The sequence below is a fragment of the Hylobates moloch genome, unplaced genomic scaffold (genome assembly GCF_009828535.3).
Source record: "Hylobates moloch isolate HMO894 unplaced genomic scaffold, HMol_V3 SCAFFOLD_8, whole genome shotgun sequence".
NCBI classification, from domain to species: Eukaryota; Metazoa; Chordata; class Mammalia; order Primates; family Hylobatidae; genus Hylobates; species Hylobates moloch.
Genome location: NW_026652283.1, coordinates 61905571 through 61925426, shown reverse-complemented (window position 1 = coordinate 61925426; position 19856 = coordinate 61905571). Strand labels below are relative to the sequence as shown.

At 39.4% G+C, this 19856-nt stretch overlaps 1 protein-coding gene across 10 annotated transcripts in view; it reads left to right on the top strand.

Annotated features, from left to right (window-relative positions):
- DNM3 (dynamin 3) overlaps window positions 1-19856 on the top strand; it is a 604830-nt gene that overhangs the window by 70718 nt on the left and 514256 nt on the right. For all 10 annotated transcript variants that reach the window (XM_032160976.2, XM_032160975.2, XM_032160971.2 and 7 more), the window contains exon 2: window positions 9925-9998. In XM_032160976.2, the coding sequence (XP_032016867.1) occupies window positions 9925-9998 (74 nt within the window). The remainder of the gene's footprint in view (window positions 1-9924; window positions 9999-19856) is intronic.

Below are 19856 nucleotides of genomic sequence, written 5' to 3'. Positions count from 1 at the left end.
TTCTCTTGCTGTTGCTTCTTCTCACTGGCTGGTTTGTCTTCCACAGGTGGACCTTTTCTAGTCACTGTTGTGTCAAAGAAAAGTCTGAGATTCATGTATGGGCTTCATGGAGAGGGGCAAGGGAGGCCTTTGAGCCTCTTTGGTACCAGGCCTTAGGGCTACCTCTTACCTAGGCCAGATGAGGATTTCATGTGGTCCAGCCCATGTTTTCAGGGTTGGAAAGGGAATACATTGAAGTTTGCAGCAAAACCCAGCTCAGTTTGTCCTTTCCACATGCATTTCTTTTAGAAACTCTGCAGGAAGGGATGGCTAAGAGAACTGAATGTTTAGCATCCTGAGTTTTATTTTTTGTGGATGTATAATACATATTCTCAGTTGGGGTGATATTGCCCCCAACAGGGCAAAAACTGGTTCTTGGGGAACAAAAAGAGTCTTACTGTTTTTATGTTTAAAGCACAGGTGTATGTAGAGCACATATACTGATATATAGTATATCTATGATATTAAACTTAGTAGGGGAATATTTAATGGGGAAAAATATCACATAAGTTTCATTAGGGGAACCATAATGAAAAGAAGGGTGAGAAACACTGGCTTAAAGCACTGTCTGTCTGTCTCTCTCTCTCTTTTTCTTTGTCTCCTTCCTAGGTAGTACAAGGCTGGTTCCAGTGACCTATAATGTCATCACTGTCCTACTCTTTGTTCTTTGCTGATCTTCCATCTGCAAAATTGCCTTGTGGTATTAAGGTGGTTGTTGCAGCTCCACTATCATGTATAGCTGACAGGGAGACAAAAGAAGAGGAAGGGTAAAATGTACACATTAACGAAATCAGATCCTTTTAAAGGAACTATTCTGATGTCACTCAAAACCTCTAATTACATCTTACTGGGTAGAAGTTAGTCATGTGGACACCCCATTTGCAAGGGAGGCTGGGAAATACAGATTGATTTGTCTATTAAAGTTGGGCACATTGCCATTCCCAGCAAAATTGGGATTCTGTTAATAAGAAAGGGAAAATAGATATTAGGTAGGCAACCAGTGATCTTTTTACTAGTGCTTTTTGCCATTCGTTTTCCTGGCAGCCAACTTGGGTAAGATATAATCTGTGATTTGGAAAAAGTGAAAGCTAAGTGCCTTTATTTTATGCCAGGACTCATTCATCTGGTACTTTAAATGCTTGAACAGACTGACTTAGTGAATAAGCAAATAAAATGGATTAAATATTAAGGCATTAAGTTCTTGAGCATGTTTCCTGGTGGGGAGAACACTTAGTATTTGTAAAGTTAGAACTGCCTCCTTTGTTCAGTTTATAGATCCCTGACTCAGAAACTTTTGCATTCTAAATGTTTCAGTGGGAACCATTAATTATTGATTATTTAGATTTAATGAAAATATGTTGTTTAGAAATTTTGAATTTTGTGAATAAGAGCAAAATATTGGGATTCTTAAAGATGTCAATAAAAAATAAGTAAAAGCATTGTATTTCCTGCAATTGAATTTGTAGATATGTTTTTCAAATAAAATTATGATGGTATTGAGTACTTCGTATTATAGAGTAGCTGACAGCATCAAAATATGATTCTTTGCAAATCTGTAAGTACTAATATTCTTAATATATGCCAATAATTTAGAGAAAAAAGTAAACTGCAGTAGAAAATTTCCAATTAAATCTGTGGATTTTGGTAACATTACTTCCTCTAGCGATTAAAATTGCATTGTAATGGTTGGCAAAGTTCCCGGATTTGGGCATGAAAGTACAGAGCTATTTTAATAGCACCATTGTGTTCAGGGTGTGGAATTGGATTTTTGACCTCAGTGCTTCTTGGAGCAGGGGGTGGGCAGTATTTGTGTGATTTGTCTGTCTTTCTCTTCCTATCTCTTTTCTTTTGCCTGTTTCCCTTTCCTTGTTTCTTTTTTTGTTGGATCAGTATATTGAAATATTGTGAGGTAGTACTCCTGTAGGAATTATTTTGGTGCACAGATTTTTTTTTAAGACAGGGTTTCACTCTGTCACCCAGGCTGAAGTGCAGTGGCATGAACATGGCTCACTGCAGCCTCGACCTCCTGGGTTCAAGCAATCATCCTGCCTCAGGCTCCCGAGTGGCTGGGACTACAGGCTCAAGCCACCATGCCCAGCTAATTTTTACATTTTTTGTAGAGAAGGGAGTCTTGTCATGTTGCTCAGGCTGGTCTGGAACTCCTGGGCTCAAGTGATCCTCCTGCCTTGACCTCCCAAAGTATTAAAATTACAGATGTAAGCCACTGTGCATGGCCAGAAAATTATATTAAATATTTTGAAAATTAAGTTTTAAAAGAGAGTTCTCTGTTTTTTGGTTTTTGTTTTTGTTTTGTTTTTTTGAGATGGAGTTTTGCTCTTGTCACCCAGGCTGGAGTGCAATGATGCAATCTTGGCTCACCACAACCTCCGCCTCCTGGGTTCAAGCAATTCTCCTATCTCAGCCTCCCGAGTAGCTGGGATTACAGGCATGCACCACCACACCTGGCTAATTTTGTATTTTTGGTAGAGATGGGGTTTCTCCATGTTGATCAGGCTTGTCTTGAACTCCCAACCTCAGGTGATCTGCTGGCCTCGGCCTCCCAAAGTGCTGGGATTACAGGCGTGAGCCACCGCGCCTGGCCGAGATTTCTCTGTTTTTAAGGAAAAAATTTGAAAAATATATTGGTTCTGGATTTTTAAAAAAATTTTATTTTCTTCCAATTCCATTCCATGTCATTAGACAGAGTCAATAATATTGGCCCACCTAGTATTCTGTATTTTGTAATTTGGTGAATATATTTGGGTCTTAAATGTTCATAATATCAATTTAAATGACCCCAGCAAATTATTGGTGAGTTGAGAGTCATCTTGCCTATTCTTTTGGTCCATATAATGCCTTGTAGCTGCCTGCCAGTTGTGAATTAGATGTAGGATTGTTTTCTCTCTATGTTATGATTGTATGGAGCAATGACAAATCTTCTTGAAAGGGTATGTAGAAAGTGTAAAAAATATTTAGTGCCTAGGCACTGAAGGAGGCTCTGAGGGAACACACAGGGGTGAGGGAGCAGACAATTGTGTGTTGAGAGCTTAGGTAGAGACATGTGGGGGTGGGGGGACCTCGAGAAGACTCCCAGAGAAGATGACATGCAGCTGAGTGTTGAAGATTTAGGGGGATAGGGATGTGCCTAGACACCAAGTCTGAGAGCACAGACGCACACAGAGACTTACACTAGAGGACAAGGCTTTATTTCTGCTTTGTTTACTGTTATATCTCCAGTGTCTAAGGCTTCATTTAGCTTGTAGTAGACACATAATGCACATTTGTTGAAATAATAGTTAAATTAATTGTAAGAAGTTCTATGCCTCTGATGTAGGGTTTCACTTGGAGAGTGTTCAGAAATAAAACATTTTGTAAGTGATACTAAGATTTGGATTTCATGCTAAAGATCATGGGGAGTCATTCTGTGATTTAAAGTCTGGTAATGATGTGATAGAACTTACGTCACTGTTAAAGCTGGATAGGAGGGTGCTCAAATTAGATGCAGGGAAATTAGTTGTTAGATTAGTGTAGCAGTTTATATGATAGTTGGTGGCAGCTGGAGTGGTGATCCAAATAGACAAGAGAGGGTGAATTTAAGAGATATTAATATAAAATCAACTGGACATGGTGACCAACTTGGAGCATGAGGATAGAGGTAGGTGGAGGATGGATGATCCCCAGGTGCTTGGCTTGGCTGACGTTTATGGATGCTGATGATGTGGATTATGATTGGGAATGAAGGAGGAGAAACATTTGGATAGATTGTAATGAATTGTAGAGATGTTTGGTTCCAGACACCTAGTGGAGATGTTTAAGAGGTTAATATGATTGTAATGAGCTGTAGAGATGTTTAAGAGGTTAATGTGATTGTAATGAGTTGTAGAGATGTTTGGTTCCAGACACCTAGTGGAGATGTTAACAGTTGTAGAGATGTTTAAGAGGTTAATGTGATTTTGAGTTCTAGTGTTTGGCTACCTCTCTGGTAGCCCCTTTCTATTCTCTCAGTTCCACTTCTTTCAGGTACCCATTAAATGTTGGTATTTCTGAGAGTCCATATTAATCACTTGTTTCCATTCCATTCCTACTCATCTGTTCCTTTGGCTTCAACTTCCTGCTCTGTTGCTGACTGTCAAATTATTGTCTCCAGACAAGACTTTTGTTCTGAGTGCCAACTGTTCAGTCTGTCTACATGTTGTTTCAATCTGGGTATTCCCCAGGCATGTAAAGATCAATGTGTACAAATAAGGACTGCTCATTTTCTTCCCCCATTTGTTTTACAATGTAGATAAAAATGGTCAAGACCACAAATGCTAGAGTTAGACTCCCTAGATTTGAGTCCCATATGTCACTTACTAGCTTTGTGACCCTGTGCAAATTATCTGACTTTTTTGTGCCTCTGTTTTCTCATCTGTGAAGTAAGAATAACGATAGTACCTATCTCATAGGATGTTATGAGATCAAACAAGTTAATGCATATAAAGCAATCAGATTGGTGCTGGCACATGGTAAGCACTGTATTAACCAGATCTTCCTTTATTTCTTGTCCTGGTTAGTGATACCATTGTTCAACCAGCTACCCAAACCAGAAATATGACATTTATCCTAACTCTTCCATATCACTACATCAGAAGGAGATTCATCAGAAGGAGGGGCATCAGAAGGAGATTCCACATCAAAGCAATCATTAAATCCTGCCATTTGTCTTCTTTCTATCTCTACCATTACTGCCTTGGACTTGACCTTTATTATCTTCTTTCTGAATGACATAGACTGGCTAGTGACTAGTGACTCATCACTCTGTCTTTGATCTTTCTCTTCTTCAATGTTCTCTATATAATCCCCAGTGATTATTCTGAAATGCAAATCTGATCACTTAAAACTCTATAGTGCCTTCCTGTTCTCACAGAAAATAGACAAACACAAACACGAACCTCTGAGGTCTGTTCTGGCTTCCTTCTGTAGACTCTTCTCTATCTCATTCTGATCTCTCTTTAATGTTTACAGTTCTGTGATGTTTTGTGCTGCTCTGGTCTTGCATGTCTTCATATATCTGATTTTCTGTGGAATGCTTCCTACCTCATATTTCTTCTCAGATATTGTTTCTGGCAGCTCCTCCAAGCAGGATAGATATTCTTTGCTGTATGTTGGTACTGTACCTTGTGTAGAGCTTAAGCATGGTACCTGTTATGCTTATTATAGTTATTTATTTGCATGTTGTCCTCCTCCAAGGCTGAGCTTGTTTATTTTTGAATAAATTGGCTTCATGAAATAACTTCTAGGAAACTATGAGTTACGCCTCCCATCTTCAGTTAAGGGCAGATGTTAAACATTTATTTACTGTACAGGTTATCTGGTTAACAATCATTTACATTTATATTGAAGAAACCATCTCTGTAGTTACTTTATTTGCTGCCGGGGGGAATTTTTTAGTTTTGTTGATACAGCTAGTGTGTTCTTTTTCAGGCTTCCAAAGATCATTCTTTTCCTAGTGGAGCAATAACTATATTTCCTGGTAACTCAGTTACTGGAAGAGCCAATAAGAAATGTCTTCAAGGTGTTTCTTAAACTATAGTGTGGGAATTGTACTCTATTTTTTGTCTAGGAGTCAGGAAGCCATGAAGGAGCATTGACTTACTGCCTGAAGACCAACTGTTAACACTGAAGATTAACGCTATATTGAGATGGGTTGAGAGAGAAGAAAGGCATTTGATTTGTAGCTGTCATGTGGCATCCAGAGGGAAGCACTCTCTCTGACTAAAAATCTGTACAGTTCAACTACAAATAAGGCATTTGGGCAATATAACAGAATCAACTTAATAACACTGAGTCTTCGGGTTACTCTTTGAAGGTACATTTTACAGGAAAAATGGCATACATATTTTCTTTTTATATAGATTTATTAGAAAATAAATTTAAAAATATGTAGTCTAAATCCAAAGTAGTACTAAAGGAATAGTCATTATTTTACCAGCATTAATTTAGAAAATGTTTTCCCATAAAACATGCTTACAGGTTTTCCCATAAAATATGCTTACGGAGATATAGGAGAAAACCTATTGCACAGAAAATGATACAATTCAATTGGATGGTGGTGCTCAGTGGCTAATGAATTATTCAATATTGTTCATGTCAGTGCTTTGGCTCCCTGTTGCTGAAGGCAGGCGTAAGCGCTTTCCAAACCCTTGCAGGTGATCAACACCAAGAGGATAGTTCAAATGGGGTCTGTGGCTCCTATCTTCAAATTCCATTAGCAAAATGTTAAAATATTGTACGTAGGTGCTTAGTTTTTTAAGGTAAGCAAATACTACAATATCAGGGAAAACACACTGTGGCTGTGTTATATCAAAAATAATAGTAACATTTTTCCGTGGTGCTTGGGTTTTAAAATGGTTGGCGTTTGTTGCATTTCATTTGATCCATACAACTTGGGCCATAGTTAGCATTATCTCAGTTTAGAAGTAATAGAAATGGGTTCAGAGAGAATTTTGTCCATTCAGTGGTAGAGCTAATATTCAAAGGAAGGTTCTGTGTTTCTCATTCAAGGACTCTTCTCCTGAGCTCACACAGCAAGAGTGCGCTGGGCATATGGTTTTCATTTTGCTGGGCCATCAGAAGGAGACGTATCTTTAGGATGGCCAGATTAGGTGCTCACTCTTCAGAAGAGAGAAACTTTTCTTTAGCACTTTGTTGTACTTCAGAGATGCTTGTGAAGAAAGATAGACTTCCAAATATTAAAATTTGATTATCAAAATTTTTGGCTTTTGGTGAGAATATATCTATCAGTGGTAGGACTGATGAGAGCCATGAAGGGAACTAGTAACTGTGAGTTAATAAGAAGGGGGTTGGATACCGGAATCTATTTATTACTCTTAATGCAAAGTTCTGTTTGCTTAATAAAAAAATGTAGAGAAAAATGTAGATGTATCTGTGGATTTTTAGTCAACACATAATTATTTGCTATTTATAATGTTTGATACATTCTATTTTGCTTTAACAACGTTCACAGGGATTGTTACTAAATCTACATATAAATATATGGTCACAAGCATGAATTGAAACAGGTCTCAGCATGAAGATATAAAGTGACTAAACCTTTTTTTCTTCTTTCTTCTCTATGTCATTTCTTCTCTGTCTTTTTTCTTGAAGAGAATATTTTATTGACTTGTTAAATGGCATTATTCAGGCCATTCATCATTTTTCCTTGGCATTTTATACATCCTAAAATTTCACTCATGGTCCTCACGGCTCAAACAGATGCCCTCCAGCTCTTTTTATTTTTATATCCTGACTTAATTTTTTTTTTATTATTATACTTTAAAGTTCTGGGATACATATGCAGAACGTGCAGGTTTGTTACATAGGTATACACATGCCATGGTGGTTTGCTGCACCCATCAACCTGTCATCTACATTAGGTATTTCTCCTAATGCTATCCCTCCCCTGGCCCCCCACCCTCTTACAGGCCCTGGTGTGTGATGTTCCCCTCCCTGTGTCCATGTGTTCTCATTGTTCAACTCCCACTTATGAGTGAGAACATGCGGCGTTTGGTTTTCTGTTCTTGTGTTAGTTTCCTGAGAATGATGGTTTCCAGCTTTATCCATGTCCCTGCAAAGGACATAAACTCATCCTTTTTTATAGCTGAATAGTATTTCATGGTGCCCTCCAGCTCTTTACTCTGGAGTTTTGCTTTTTTCCCTCCCTCCATTCATTTTGATTCTCAAATTAACCTCTTCCTTTTTGGTTAAAAATAAAACAAACAAAACAAAGTAGATGCTTTGTTTATTTTGATTAAATTTTAAATGATTGTTGAAGCCATCTAAACTAGCAATTATTCTAATATAGCACATGAAGAATATTAAAAGTGTATTTAGTTATATGTATTTAAATATATTCAAAACATCATTATAAAGAGAGTATTGTTCTTTCTCTTTTCTGAACTCTAATGTAGTTTATCTTCCCTTCTTTAATGGTTTTCATGACTATGTTTTGTTCCCATTAGGTTCCAAACTCCTGGTGTCTACCCAGCATGAGTCCATGCCCACAGCATCTCCCTAGCACTTCTTAATTTCTCAGTGAATTTTTTTTGATGAATAAATAATGGTATTTCAGCTGCATTTTCAAAAGCACATACAAATTTGTAATTTCACTATTTTCTATTGTAGTCATATACATTGACATTCTAAATGAACTTTGGTCCTTGAAGTCAATGAGAAAAGTCATTAACTTAAGGTTATTCAGTACTATTTCCTCTGTCAGAACATACAGTAGCATTTGCCAAATAAATTAGTTGTAGTAGGAGAAATTTGGCTTGATTTTATCTTTTTGACTCTCCATTCCAAACTATCAGTGCAGCTAAACGCTTGGGTTTTGGAGCATTCTCACTGTCCTTTGCCTATTTTATAAGCTGCTGTTCATTGAAATCCCATCTGTGTTGAAGCTCTGTTCTGCCAAATTTCCTGCAAAACTCATAGCATGCCACATGCCATTATTGCCCACTGAATTGTTGAGTAACATATCCTGACTTGAGGCCAGTGGTTTTCAAACCTTGGTGAGCATCAGAAACATCTGGGAGCTTGTTAAGAGTACAAATGCTGCATGCCTTCCCCTGAATATGATGAATCTGTAGCTTCAGGATGAGTCCTGGGTGTCTGTGGTTATAACACTTTCTGGTGGGCCTGGAACCACATTTTGAGAAAAACTGCCACTGAGTGAAAAGTTTATTTTGAATGGAATTCTGTGATGATTCCTCTAAAAGTTGTGAGACATTCTAAATGTGTTTAAAAACTGTGCTATAGGTATGTTGTTGAATTCTTTGACATTGCAGAATCAGCAATAATTTATGTGGCATTGCAGATGTAATATTATGTAGTACTGTATTTGCTGCAGTTTTATTAGATTAGTGTTTATTAATATGCTATTTAAAATATGATCTTTATCAAAACGTCCATTTATCAGGAATAAGAACAAATGGAATGAGAACAGACAAAACTCAAGTTGCAATGTTTGTTTTCTGCTGTTAATTTCTATAGACAAAATATTTGTTTCTACTTGACCCCACGTTTTATGTGTCCTTTTTTTTAGACAAGAGTCTCACTCTGTTGCACAGGCTGGAGTGCAGTGGTGCAACATTGGTTCACTGCAACTCTGCCTCCCAGGCTCAAGCGATCCTCCCACCTCAGCCTTCTGAGTAGCTGGGACTAGAGGCCCACGCCACCATGTCTGGCTGGCTAATTTTTGTAGTTTTTTTCTTTTTTTTTTTTGGGGGGGGGAGCTGGGTTTTTGCTATGTGGTCCAGCCTGGTCTTGAACTCCTGGGCTCAAGCGATTTACTAGCCTCGGCCTTCCATAGTGCTGGGATTACAGGTGTGGACCACTGTGCCCGGCCTTGTTTCCTTTTATTGGAGAAAAATGTCAGTATATTTAGAGGATACAATCTAATGTGCCTTTAGTAATGGTATTTGATGGTGCTAATATTGATCTTGAGGCCAAAGAAAGTACTGGGTTTTGTAATTATCAAAAAGAGTTTAAGAATTAATTTCAGTATCAAATATTTTCTTTAATGCTGATTCTCTGAAAATCAAAATTCATTGATAATACATGGCAACTAAGGGCAAACTTTTATCGATTTCAGCTAGATGAATGAATGAAATATTCCAGTGAAGTCATTATGATAATGTACATGGATTTCTATGCAATATAAGGCCCTCCTCCTTCTTTTTTTTAACTTTGAAAATGCTTCTTTTATTAAGATGGGCCTATCATTGTTTGGATAAGCAATACATTGAAAGGTTGGGAATTAGGAGAATTGCTGTGGAACTTGGTTTATGAATGTATAGGTGATCAGAATTCCTTCATGCCTTAATCTATATTTCTTACTTTTTTTAGGGACTTTCTCCCTCGAGGGTCGGGCATTGTAACAAGACGACCTCTTGTGCTGCAGCTTGTTACTTCTAAAGCAGGTAATGAACGAAGATGTTTACCGCATGGATGGGCACATCCTGTGGCCCCTTTTGCCTTCATAGGTGTGGGATTGTGCCAATAGAAACATTTTTGTGATCGCCCCACTGTGGGCAGCTGCCCACATTTCTCTCCAGAATGCTGCCTTCTTCATTGCTCTTTTCATTCCTTTGATTACATTAAAGGGGATAGTTTCATAGATTTTTTTAAATACCTACTTAAAAAATTTTTTTATTGCTCATTGTAATCCATCTATATAATTTTACAGTACATCACAACCACTAATACTCCTTTGGTATGGTGTGTGTGTGTGTGTGTGTGTGTGTGTGTGTGCATGCACGTGCACTTGGGGATTAACTTATAAAATTCAACAACCATATAATATCTGTATGGATGTGTATATGCGTATCTATATTTACACTGTGCTATGCTTGCTTCTCTCTCTTACACCATGATAATTTGATAGGTAAATGATGCTTTGTTTTTATTTTCATTTTATTTCAGCAACTGATGATGTTGAATTTTTTTTCATGTTTATTTGCCATTTGTATTTCTTCTCTTGTGAATTGGCCATTTTTCTTTTTCCCCATTTCTTTTTGAGGATTTTACTGGTTTTCCTATCAATTTATTTGAATGCTTAAGACTGAAGCACCTCATAAAATCATCTATCATAAATTGCAAATATTTTTAATAGCTTGTTAAAGATACAGTTTACATACCATATAACTTGACCAATAGAAGTTAACAGTTGAATAGATTTTAGTCTTTTCACAGATATGTGCAACCATCTCCACAATCAGCTTTAGGACTCTTTGATCACTCCCAAAAGAAAGCCTGTATGTTTCTGCTATCACCTCTTTTCATAACACCTTTCCCCACCACTCCAGCCTAGGCACTACTAACCTATGTTCTGTCTCTATGGATTTCCCTATTCTGGACATGTCATTTGAATAGAATCATTTAATATGTGGTCTTTTGTAATAGGCTTTTCTTGCTTGGCATAATCTTTTCAAGGTTCATCCAGGTTGTAGCATGTATTAGAACTTCATTTCTTTTTATGGCCTAATAGTATTCCATTGTCTGGATAGATCACATTTTGTTTGTCCATTCATTAACTGAGGAGCATTTGAGTTGTTTCCACCCTTTGGTTATTATGAATAATGTTGCTATAAACATTCATGTACATGTTTCTGTGTGGACATGTGTTTTCATTTCTCTTAGAAATATACCTGAGTATAATTGCTGGGCCATGTAGTAACTCTATGTTTAATTGTTTAAGGAATTGACAGACTGTTTTCAAAGCAGCTGCCCCATTTTACATTCCTACCAGCAGTGTATGAGGGTTACAGTTTTTCTATATCCTTGCTAACCCTTGTGGGTAAGAAGTGATATCTCATTGTGGTTTTGACTTGCATTTTCCTAATGACTAAGGATACTGAGCATCTTTTCATGTGCTTAATGATCATTTGTATATATTATTTAGATAAATGTGTATTCATTTCCTTTGCCCAGTTTTAAATTTGGTTATTTGCCTTTGTATTACTGAATTGTAACAGATATATATTAAATACAAGTCTCATATCAGATATTTGATTTGCATTTTTTTTTCTATTTTATAGGCCCTTTTCATTTTCTTGGCAGTGTCCTTTGAAGCACAAGATATTTTATTTTGGTGAAGTCCAATTTATCTACTTTTTCTTTCATTTCTCATTATTTTTGTATTTATCTAAGAATCCTTTGCCAAAACCAAGGTTATAAAAGTTTATTCTATGTTTTCTTCTAGGAGATTTATAGCTTTGATCTTACACTTAGGTCTTTGATCCATTTTTTAAAATTACTAATTTTTAAATTTTAAATTTCATTTTAGATTTGGGGATAGGTACAGGTTTGTTATATTGCATAATGTGTAATGCTGAGGTTTGGGTTTCTAGTGAAACTATCACCCAAATAGTAAACGTAGTCCCCAATAGGTAGTATTTCAACCTTCACCCCCTTCCACTCTTCCCCCTTTTGGGGTTCTTTGCATCTGTTTTTCCCATCTTTATGTCCATGTTTACCCACTGTTTAGTTCACACTTGTAAGTGTGAATGTGTGGTATTTTATTTCCTATTTCTGTTATTTCTTTTAGAATAATGGCCTCCAGTTCAGTCCATGTTGCTGTGAAGGACATGATTTCGTTCTTTTTTATGGCTGCATAGTATTCTATGGTGTATGTGTCCTCTGTTTTCTTTATGCCGTCAACTGTTGGTGGGCTTAGGTTGATTCCATGATTTTGCTGTTGTGAATAGTGCTGCAGTAAACATACAAGTATAGGTATCTTTTTGAAATAATAATTTCTTTTCCTTTGGGTAGCTACCCAGTAGTGGGATTGCTGGGTCAAATGGTAGTTCTATTTTTAGTCCTTTGAGAATTCTCTATACTGTTTTCCATAGGGGTTGAACTAATTTACATTCCCACCAATAGTTTATAAGTGTTCCCTTTTCTCTGCAGCCCTGCCATCATGTGTTATTTTTGACTTTTTAATAATAGCTGTATTAGTCTATTTTCACACTGCTGTAAAGAACTGCCCAAGACTGGGTATTTTATAAAAGAAAGAGGTTTCATTGACTCACAGTTCAGCATGGCTGGGGAGGTCTCAGGAAACTTACAATCATAGTGGAAGGCAAAGGGGAAGCAAGGCACCTTCTTCACAAGGTGGCAGGAAGGAGAAGAGCCAAGCAAAGGGGAGGAGCCCCTTAAAACTATCAGATCTCATGAGAACTCACTATCATGAGAACAGCATGGGGGAAACTGCCCCCCATTAATCACCTCCACCTGGTCTCTCCCTTGACATGTGGGGATTGTGAAGATTATGAGGATTACAATTCAAGATGAGATTTGGGTGGGGACACAAAGCCTAACCATATCAATAGCCATTCTGACTGGTATGAGACGATATCTTATTGTAGTTTTGATCTGTATTTCTCTGATGATTAATGATGTTGAGCAATTTTTTCTTAATGTTTGTTGGCTGCTTTTATGTCTTCTTTTGAGAAGCATCTGTTCCTGTCCTTTGCCCACTTTTTTTTTTTCCTTTTTGAGATGGAGTCTCACTCTTCTTGCCTTGGCTGGAGTGCAGTGGTGGGATCTTGGCTTGCTGTAACCTCTGCCTCCTGGGTTCAAGTGATTCTCTTGCCTCAGCCTCCTAAGTAGCTGGGATTACAGGTGCCCACCACCACACCCGGCTAATTTTTTGTATTTTTAGTAGAGACGGGGTTTCACATGTTGGCCAGGCTGGTCTTGAACTCCTGACCTCAGGTGATCCACCCACCTCGGTCTCCCAAAGTGTTGGGATTACAGGCATGAGCCACCATGCCCGGCCCTTTGCTCACTTTTTAAAAAATTTATTTTTGAGATGGAGTCTTGCTTTGTCACCCAGGCTGGAGTGCAGTGGTGCGATCTCAGCTCACTGCAAGCTCCGCCTCTTGGGTTCACGCCATTCTCCTGCCTCAGCCTCCTGAGTAGCTGGGATTACAGGTACCTGCCACCACGCCTGGCTAATTTTTTTTTGTATTTTTAGTAGAGACGGGGTTTCACCATGTTAGCCAGGATGGTCTCAATCTCCTGACCTCGTGATCCGCCTGCATTGGCCTCCCAAAGTGCTGGGATTACAGATGTGAGCCACCGCGCCCAGGCTTTGCCCACTTTTTAATGGGGTTGTTTTTTCCTTGTTGATTTGTTTAAAGTCCTTATAGATTCTGGATATTATTCCTTTATTGGATGCATAGTTTGCAAAAATTTTCTCTCATCCTGTAGATTGTCTTTTACTCTGTTGGTAGTTTCTTTTGCAGTGCATAATGTCTTTAGTTTAGTTAAGTCTTGTTTGTCTATTTTTGTTTTTGTTGCATTGCTTTTGGGGTCTTAGTGAGAAGTTCTTTTCCTAGGCTGATGTCTGGAGAAGTTTTTCCTAGGTTTTCTTCTAGAAGTTTTATAGTTTGAGGACTTACATTTAAGTCTTTAATCCATCATGAGTTAATTTTTGTATATTGTGAGAGATAGGGGTCCAGTTATATTCTTCTGCATATGGTTAGGCAGTTTTCCCAACACCATTTATTGAATAGGATGTTCTTTCCTCTTTATTTTTGTTGACTTTGTGGAAGACGTGTTGGTTGAAAATATGTGACTTTACTTCTGAGTTCTCTGTTCTTTTACATTGATCTATGTGTCTATTTTCATACAAGTACCATGCTGTTTTGGTTACTATAGCCTTGTATAGTTTAGTATAGAGTAGTTTGAAGTTGGGTAATGTGATGCCTCTGGCTTTGTTCTTTTTGCTTAGGATTGCTTTGGCTATTTGGGCTTTCTTTTGGTTCCCTATTAATTTTAGTATTGTTTTGCTAATTCTGTGAAAGATGATGTTTGTAATTTGATAGGAATTGCATAGAATCTGTAGATCGCTTTGGGCAGTATAGTCATTTTAACCATATTGATTCTTCCAATCCATGAGCATGGGATGTTTTTCCATTTGTTTGTGCTTTGATCCATTTTGAGTTAATAATTTTATGCACTAAGTGTCCAACTTTATTTTCTGCGTGTGGATATCCAGTAGTCCCAGCACAATTTGTTGAAAAGACTATTCTTTCCTCACTGTAGGATCTTGGTACCTTTGTCAAAAAGCTGTTGACCAGAGAAATACAGGTTTATTTTGGGACTCTCAGTTCTATTCGATTGATATTTATGTCTATCCTTGGGCCAATAGCATACTCTCTTAATTACCCTTGCTTTGTGGTAAGTTTCAAAATTGAGAATTGTGAGTCCTACTTTGTTTTTTTTTAGGATTGTTTTGGCTATCCTGGGTCCCTTGAAGTTCAATATGAATTTTAGAATCAGCTTGTTTTATCCCAGGAATGTAAGATTGGTTTAACATCTGAAAATCATATCAGTGGAATGAAAAAAAATCACAGGATTACCTCAATAGATTCAGAAAAAGTATTTGACAAAATCCAACATGCGTTCATGATAAAACTCTTAGTAAATAAAGGGGAAGGAACTTCCTCAACCTGATAAAGGGCATATATGAAAACCACATAGCTAACATCATACTTAATGGTGACAGACTGGATGCTTTCTGTCTAAAATCAGTAATAATACAAGGATGTCTGCACTTGTCACTCTTATTCAACATTGTACAGTAGGTTCTAACCAGGACAGCTGGGGAAAGAAAGAAATAAAAGGCATCTACCCTGGAAAGGAAGATGAAAAATAATCTCTATTTGAAGATGATGTGATCACATGTATAGAAAAACTTAAAGAGTCCACTAAAAAACTGTTAGAACTACTAAACTATGTTAGCAAGATTTCAGGATACAGTATCAACACACAACAATCAGTTGTATTCTTTTAACTTTTATTTTAGGTTTGGGGGTGCATGTGAAGGTTTGTCCCATAAATAAACCCATGTCACGGGGGTTTGTGGTACAGATTATTTCATCATCCAGGTTTTAAGTCCAATAAGCCCAGTGCTCAATAGTTATCTTTTCTGCTCCTCTCCCTCTTCCCACTCTCCACCCTCAAGTAGACCCCAGTGTCTATTGCTTCCTTCTTTGTGTTCAAAAATTATCATCATTTAGCTCCAACTTGTAAGTGAGAAAATGCAATATTTGGTTTTCTGTTCCTGCGTTAGTTTGCCAAGGACAATATAGCCTCCATAAAGACACACATATGTGAATGTTCATTGTAGCACTATTCACAGTAGCAGACATGAAATCTACCTAAATGCCCACCAATGACAGATTGGATTAAAAAAATGTAGTACATATACACCATGGAATACTATACAGCCTTAAAAAAGAACAAGATAATGTCTTTTGCAGGAACATGGAGGGAGCTGGCTATATTGTCCTTTATTGTAATTCTTAGTTTCCTTGGATTGGGTTTTGCCATCCTCCTGAATCTCAATGATCTTTGTTCCTGTCCATATTCTGAATTCTATTTCTGTCATTTCAGCCAGCTTAGCCTGGTTAAGAACTCATGTTGGAGAACTGGTGTGATTGTTTGGAGGACATATAATACTCTGGCCATTTGAGTTACTGGAGTTCTTGCTTTGGTTCTTTCTCATCTCTGCATGTGGGTGTTCCTTTAACTGCAGTGTAGATTGAATACAGTTGATAGACTTCTTTTCTGGATGTTTTCACCAAGCCAAGGTTTTGTGCAGGGTCTTTCTTTGAAGCTGACTTCTTATCTCTGGCTTCAGGGTGGGGTATGTTAGTGAGGTATTTTTAGTGTTGAAGCTTTGGGGTGTGATCCAGTAGGTGGCACTTAGGCTAATTAATCAGTTGGTAGACTTTTGCTCAGTTATGTGGCTCCCCTGTATTTCTTCACAGTTGCAGCTGTGTTCCCTCTCAACACTCTGAAAGGGTGGGTTCCTCTCCCCCTTGAGTGCTGGCTATAGATTGTGGCTTGGCATTCCTGGGCTGCTCACTGCCACTCTGGTGTGATCTCAGTACTTGTGTTCCTTCCTCCACTTGGAGGCAGTGGAGGAAGGGACCTTGGTAGTGATTGTGGCCAAGGGTCCTTTGCTTGGCTCCTGGGGGCTCCACCCCAGAGAGATGCAGGTCAGCAATCGCTTAGTGCAATCAGCCCAGGGTGGAGGGTCTGTGCTATGGGCCCAAGCTAGCGGTTCCCTGTCTGGTGATGAGCAGTGGAGGGCATGTGGGACCCATGTGAGACAGTCTGGCCTTCCTCCTTAGGTCAACTGCACCTTGTTGGAGGTATGAATAAGGCACTTAGGATCTTTGCTTCTTCATTAGTCTGAGGGTAGCAAGGGCAGTTCCACTGCAGAGGCAGTGGCAGAGAGGCTTTTAGTTGCTCCTGGAGGCTTTGTCCAGGGAATTGCCAAGCTGCTACTGGCTTGATAGTTCTGGTGTGGGGTGGCTGGAGGACCTTCCCAGTGAGGAGATATGGGAATGGGCACCCATCTAACAGTCTGGCTGCTTTTTCATAGAGCTGTTGTGGTATGCTTGGTGCCTGCTCTAGTCCCTAGTCACCTTGAATTTTCTAGTACCTGGAGGTATCACCAGTGAAGGCTGTAAAACAGCCATGATGGAGGCCTGCCCCTCCCTCTGGGAGCTCCGTCCTAGGGAGTTACAGACCTGTTGCCAGCCCAAACACTATAGGAGGTGGCTGGAGACCCTGGTTGGGAGGTCCCTTCCAGGAAGGAAGAATGGGATTGGAGACCTGCTTAGAAAAGCAGTCTGGCTGTGCTTTCATAGAGCAGCTGTGCTCTGCTGGGGCATCTGCTTTAGCCCCCGGTTGCCTCGGACACTCCAAAGCCTGAAGGCTGGAATGGTTATGTTGCCCAAACAGCAAAGATGGCAGCCTGACTTTCCCTCTGGGAGCTCTGTCCCAGGGTGGTTTGAAACCTGTGTCAGCCAAAGAACACCAGTGGGGATAGCTAGAGACCCTGGTTAGGAAGTCGCACCTGGTGGTGAGGAACAGGATTGGGGACACACTTAAAAAAGCAGTCTGGCCATGTTTTTGTAGGACAGCTGTGCTGTGCTGGAGGTCCCTTCAGTCCCTGATTGTCTTGGACTTTCCAAAGTTTGAAGGCTGGAACAGCAAAGTCACCCAAACAGAGCACTGGTGAAGATGGCTGGAGACCCTAGTTGGGAGGTCCTGCCCAGTAAGGAGGAAGGGGACTGGTGACCTCCTTAAAAAAGCAGTCTGGCCACATTTTTGGAGAGCAGCTATGCTGTGCTGGGGGACCTCTTCCACCCCTAGTCAGCTTGGATTCTCCAAAGCCCGAAGGCTGGAAGGCTAAGTTGCCCAAACAGCAAAGATGGCAGCCTGGCCCTCCCTCTAGGAGCTCCATCCCAGGGAAGTTTCAAGTCTCTGCTGGCCAGAAAACACCAGCTGAGGTGGCAGAAGACCCCAGTTGGGAGGTCCCGCCCAGTGAGGAGAAAAGGCCACATTTTCGTAGAGCAGCTATGATGTGCTGAAGGACGGCTTTTGCCCCCAGTTGGCTTGGACTCTCCAAAGCTGAAGTCTGGAATGGTTAAGTCGTCCAAATAGCAAAGATGGTGGCCCACCCCTCCCTCTTGGAGCTCTGTCCCAGTGAGGTTTCAAATCTCTGTGGGCTGTAGAATACAGATGTGGGTGTCTGCAGGCTCTGGTTGAAAGGTTCCACCCGGTAAGTAGGAACAGGATCAGGGACCAGGTTGCTTAGAAAAGCAACCTGGCCACGTTTTTGAAGAATAGCCGTGCTGTGCTGGGAGATCCCTTCTGCCTCTGGTCAGTTTAGACTCTCCGAAGTCTGAAGGCTAGAATGGCGAAGTCACCCAAACAGCAAAGATGGTGGCCTGCCCCCCGCCGCAGAGCTCCATCCAGGGAGGTGCAATGCTGCTACCAGTGGCTGGCTGGATTTCCAAGCCAGTGGGTCATATCCTGTGAGGTGCCGTGGAATTGGGGCCTGCAGACAGTCACTTCTCAGCCCCCTGGATTCAGCCTCTTTCCTAGGCTTATGTTTGGGGGGTCTATCCTCCTGCTTTGCCATAGTTGCAGCTGCTTTTGTTGGGAAGCCTGGAAAGCCTGGGTATCTAAGTCTTCTGGTCTCTGCATGTGCCCTGAGTGGCTGCTCCGCTGAGATTCCACATAGCTCTGTGTGTCAGACTGAATGCCGTGGTGGAGTGGGTTCATGAGGGAATCTCCTGAACCAAGGGTTGCAAAGATCCATGGGAGAAGCATGGATCCCTGGGGTCCCTCATTTACTCACCGCTTCCCTTGGTCGGGGATGTTCTTCTGGCTCTGTGTTGTTCCCAGGTGGGCCATTGTCCTGTCTTGGTTTTCTCCATTCTCCATGGGTCAAGTTGTTTCCTTGATTAGTCCCAATGCAAGTACTTGGATGTTTCAGTTGAATATGCTGTATTTACTCACCCCTTCCGTGCCTCTCCATGAGAGCCACACATGCTAGCTGATTCTAGTCAGCCATCTTGGCCACCTCTCATCAATTGTATTTCTATACATTTGTGATGAACAATCCAAAAACGAAGTTAAGAAAATAATTCAGTTTATAATAGCATCAAAAAGGGTATACCGCTTAGGGGGAGGTGTGGTGGCTCACGCCTGTGGTCCTGGAGCATAAGAAGGTAAGGCCAGGCATTAGAGACCAGCCTGGGCAACATAGGAAGCCCTCATCTGTATAACAAAAAGAGTATACCACTTAGGAATCAATTTAACAAAAGAAATGAAAAACTTATGCTATGAAAACTATAAATTATTGTTGAAAGAAATTAGAGAAGATCTAAATATTTGGAAAAACATTCCATGCTCAATGATTGGAAGATGTAACAATGTTAAGATGGCAATACCTTAAAAACTGATCTACAAATTCAATGCAGTCCCTGTCACAATCCCAGCTGATATCTGGAGAAATCGTGGATACTTTTAACCATTTTTATAATGTTATCAAATCCATATTAAGTTTGATTCAAAGGATAGACTCAAGTCCTGTCATTTGAAAAAAGTAAATTATTTGTAACTCTACAATGCAGCAGGCACTGTTTGTGGCCCTGAGGATATAAAAGTGATTAGGACAAAGTTTCTGTACTTCTGGTTATTTATATTCTGGATTTATTATTTTAAATATATAAAAGTTTTACTCATTATGGTTGTGAAACCTGTACATTTATATTTTTAAAAAGTAAATATTTAGCACAGTGCTCTTCACTTTCATAGGTAAAAAACTTTAAACAGTTTTTTACTTTATCTGAAACTTGTTTTCATGTATGCTGAAACAATTTTTTTCCCAATTCCCTTTATCTTATATTACAGTGTGGTAACTACTACCATCTATTTCTGAATATCTTTGTTTTATTATACCAATT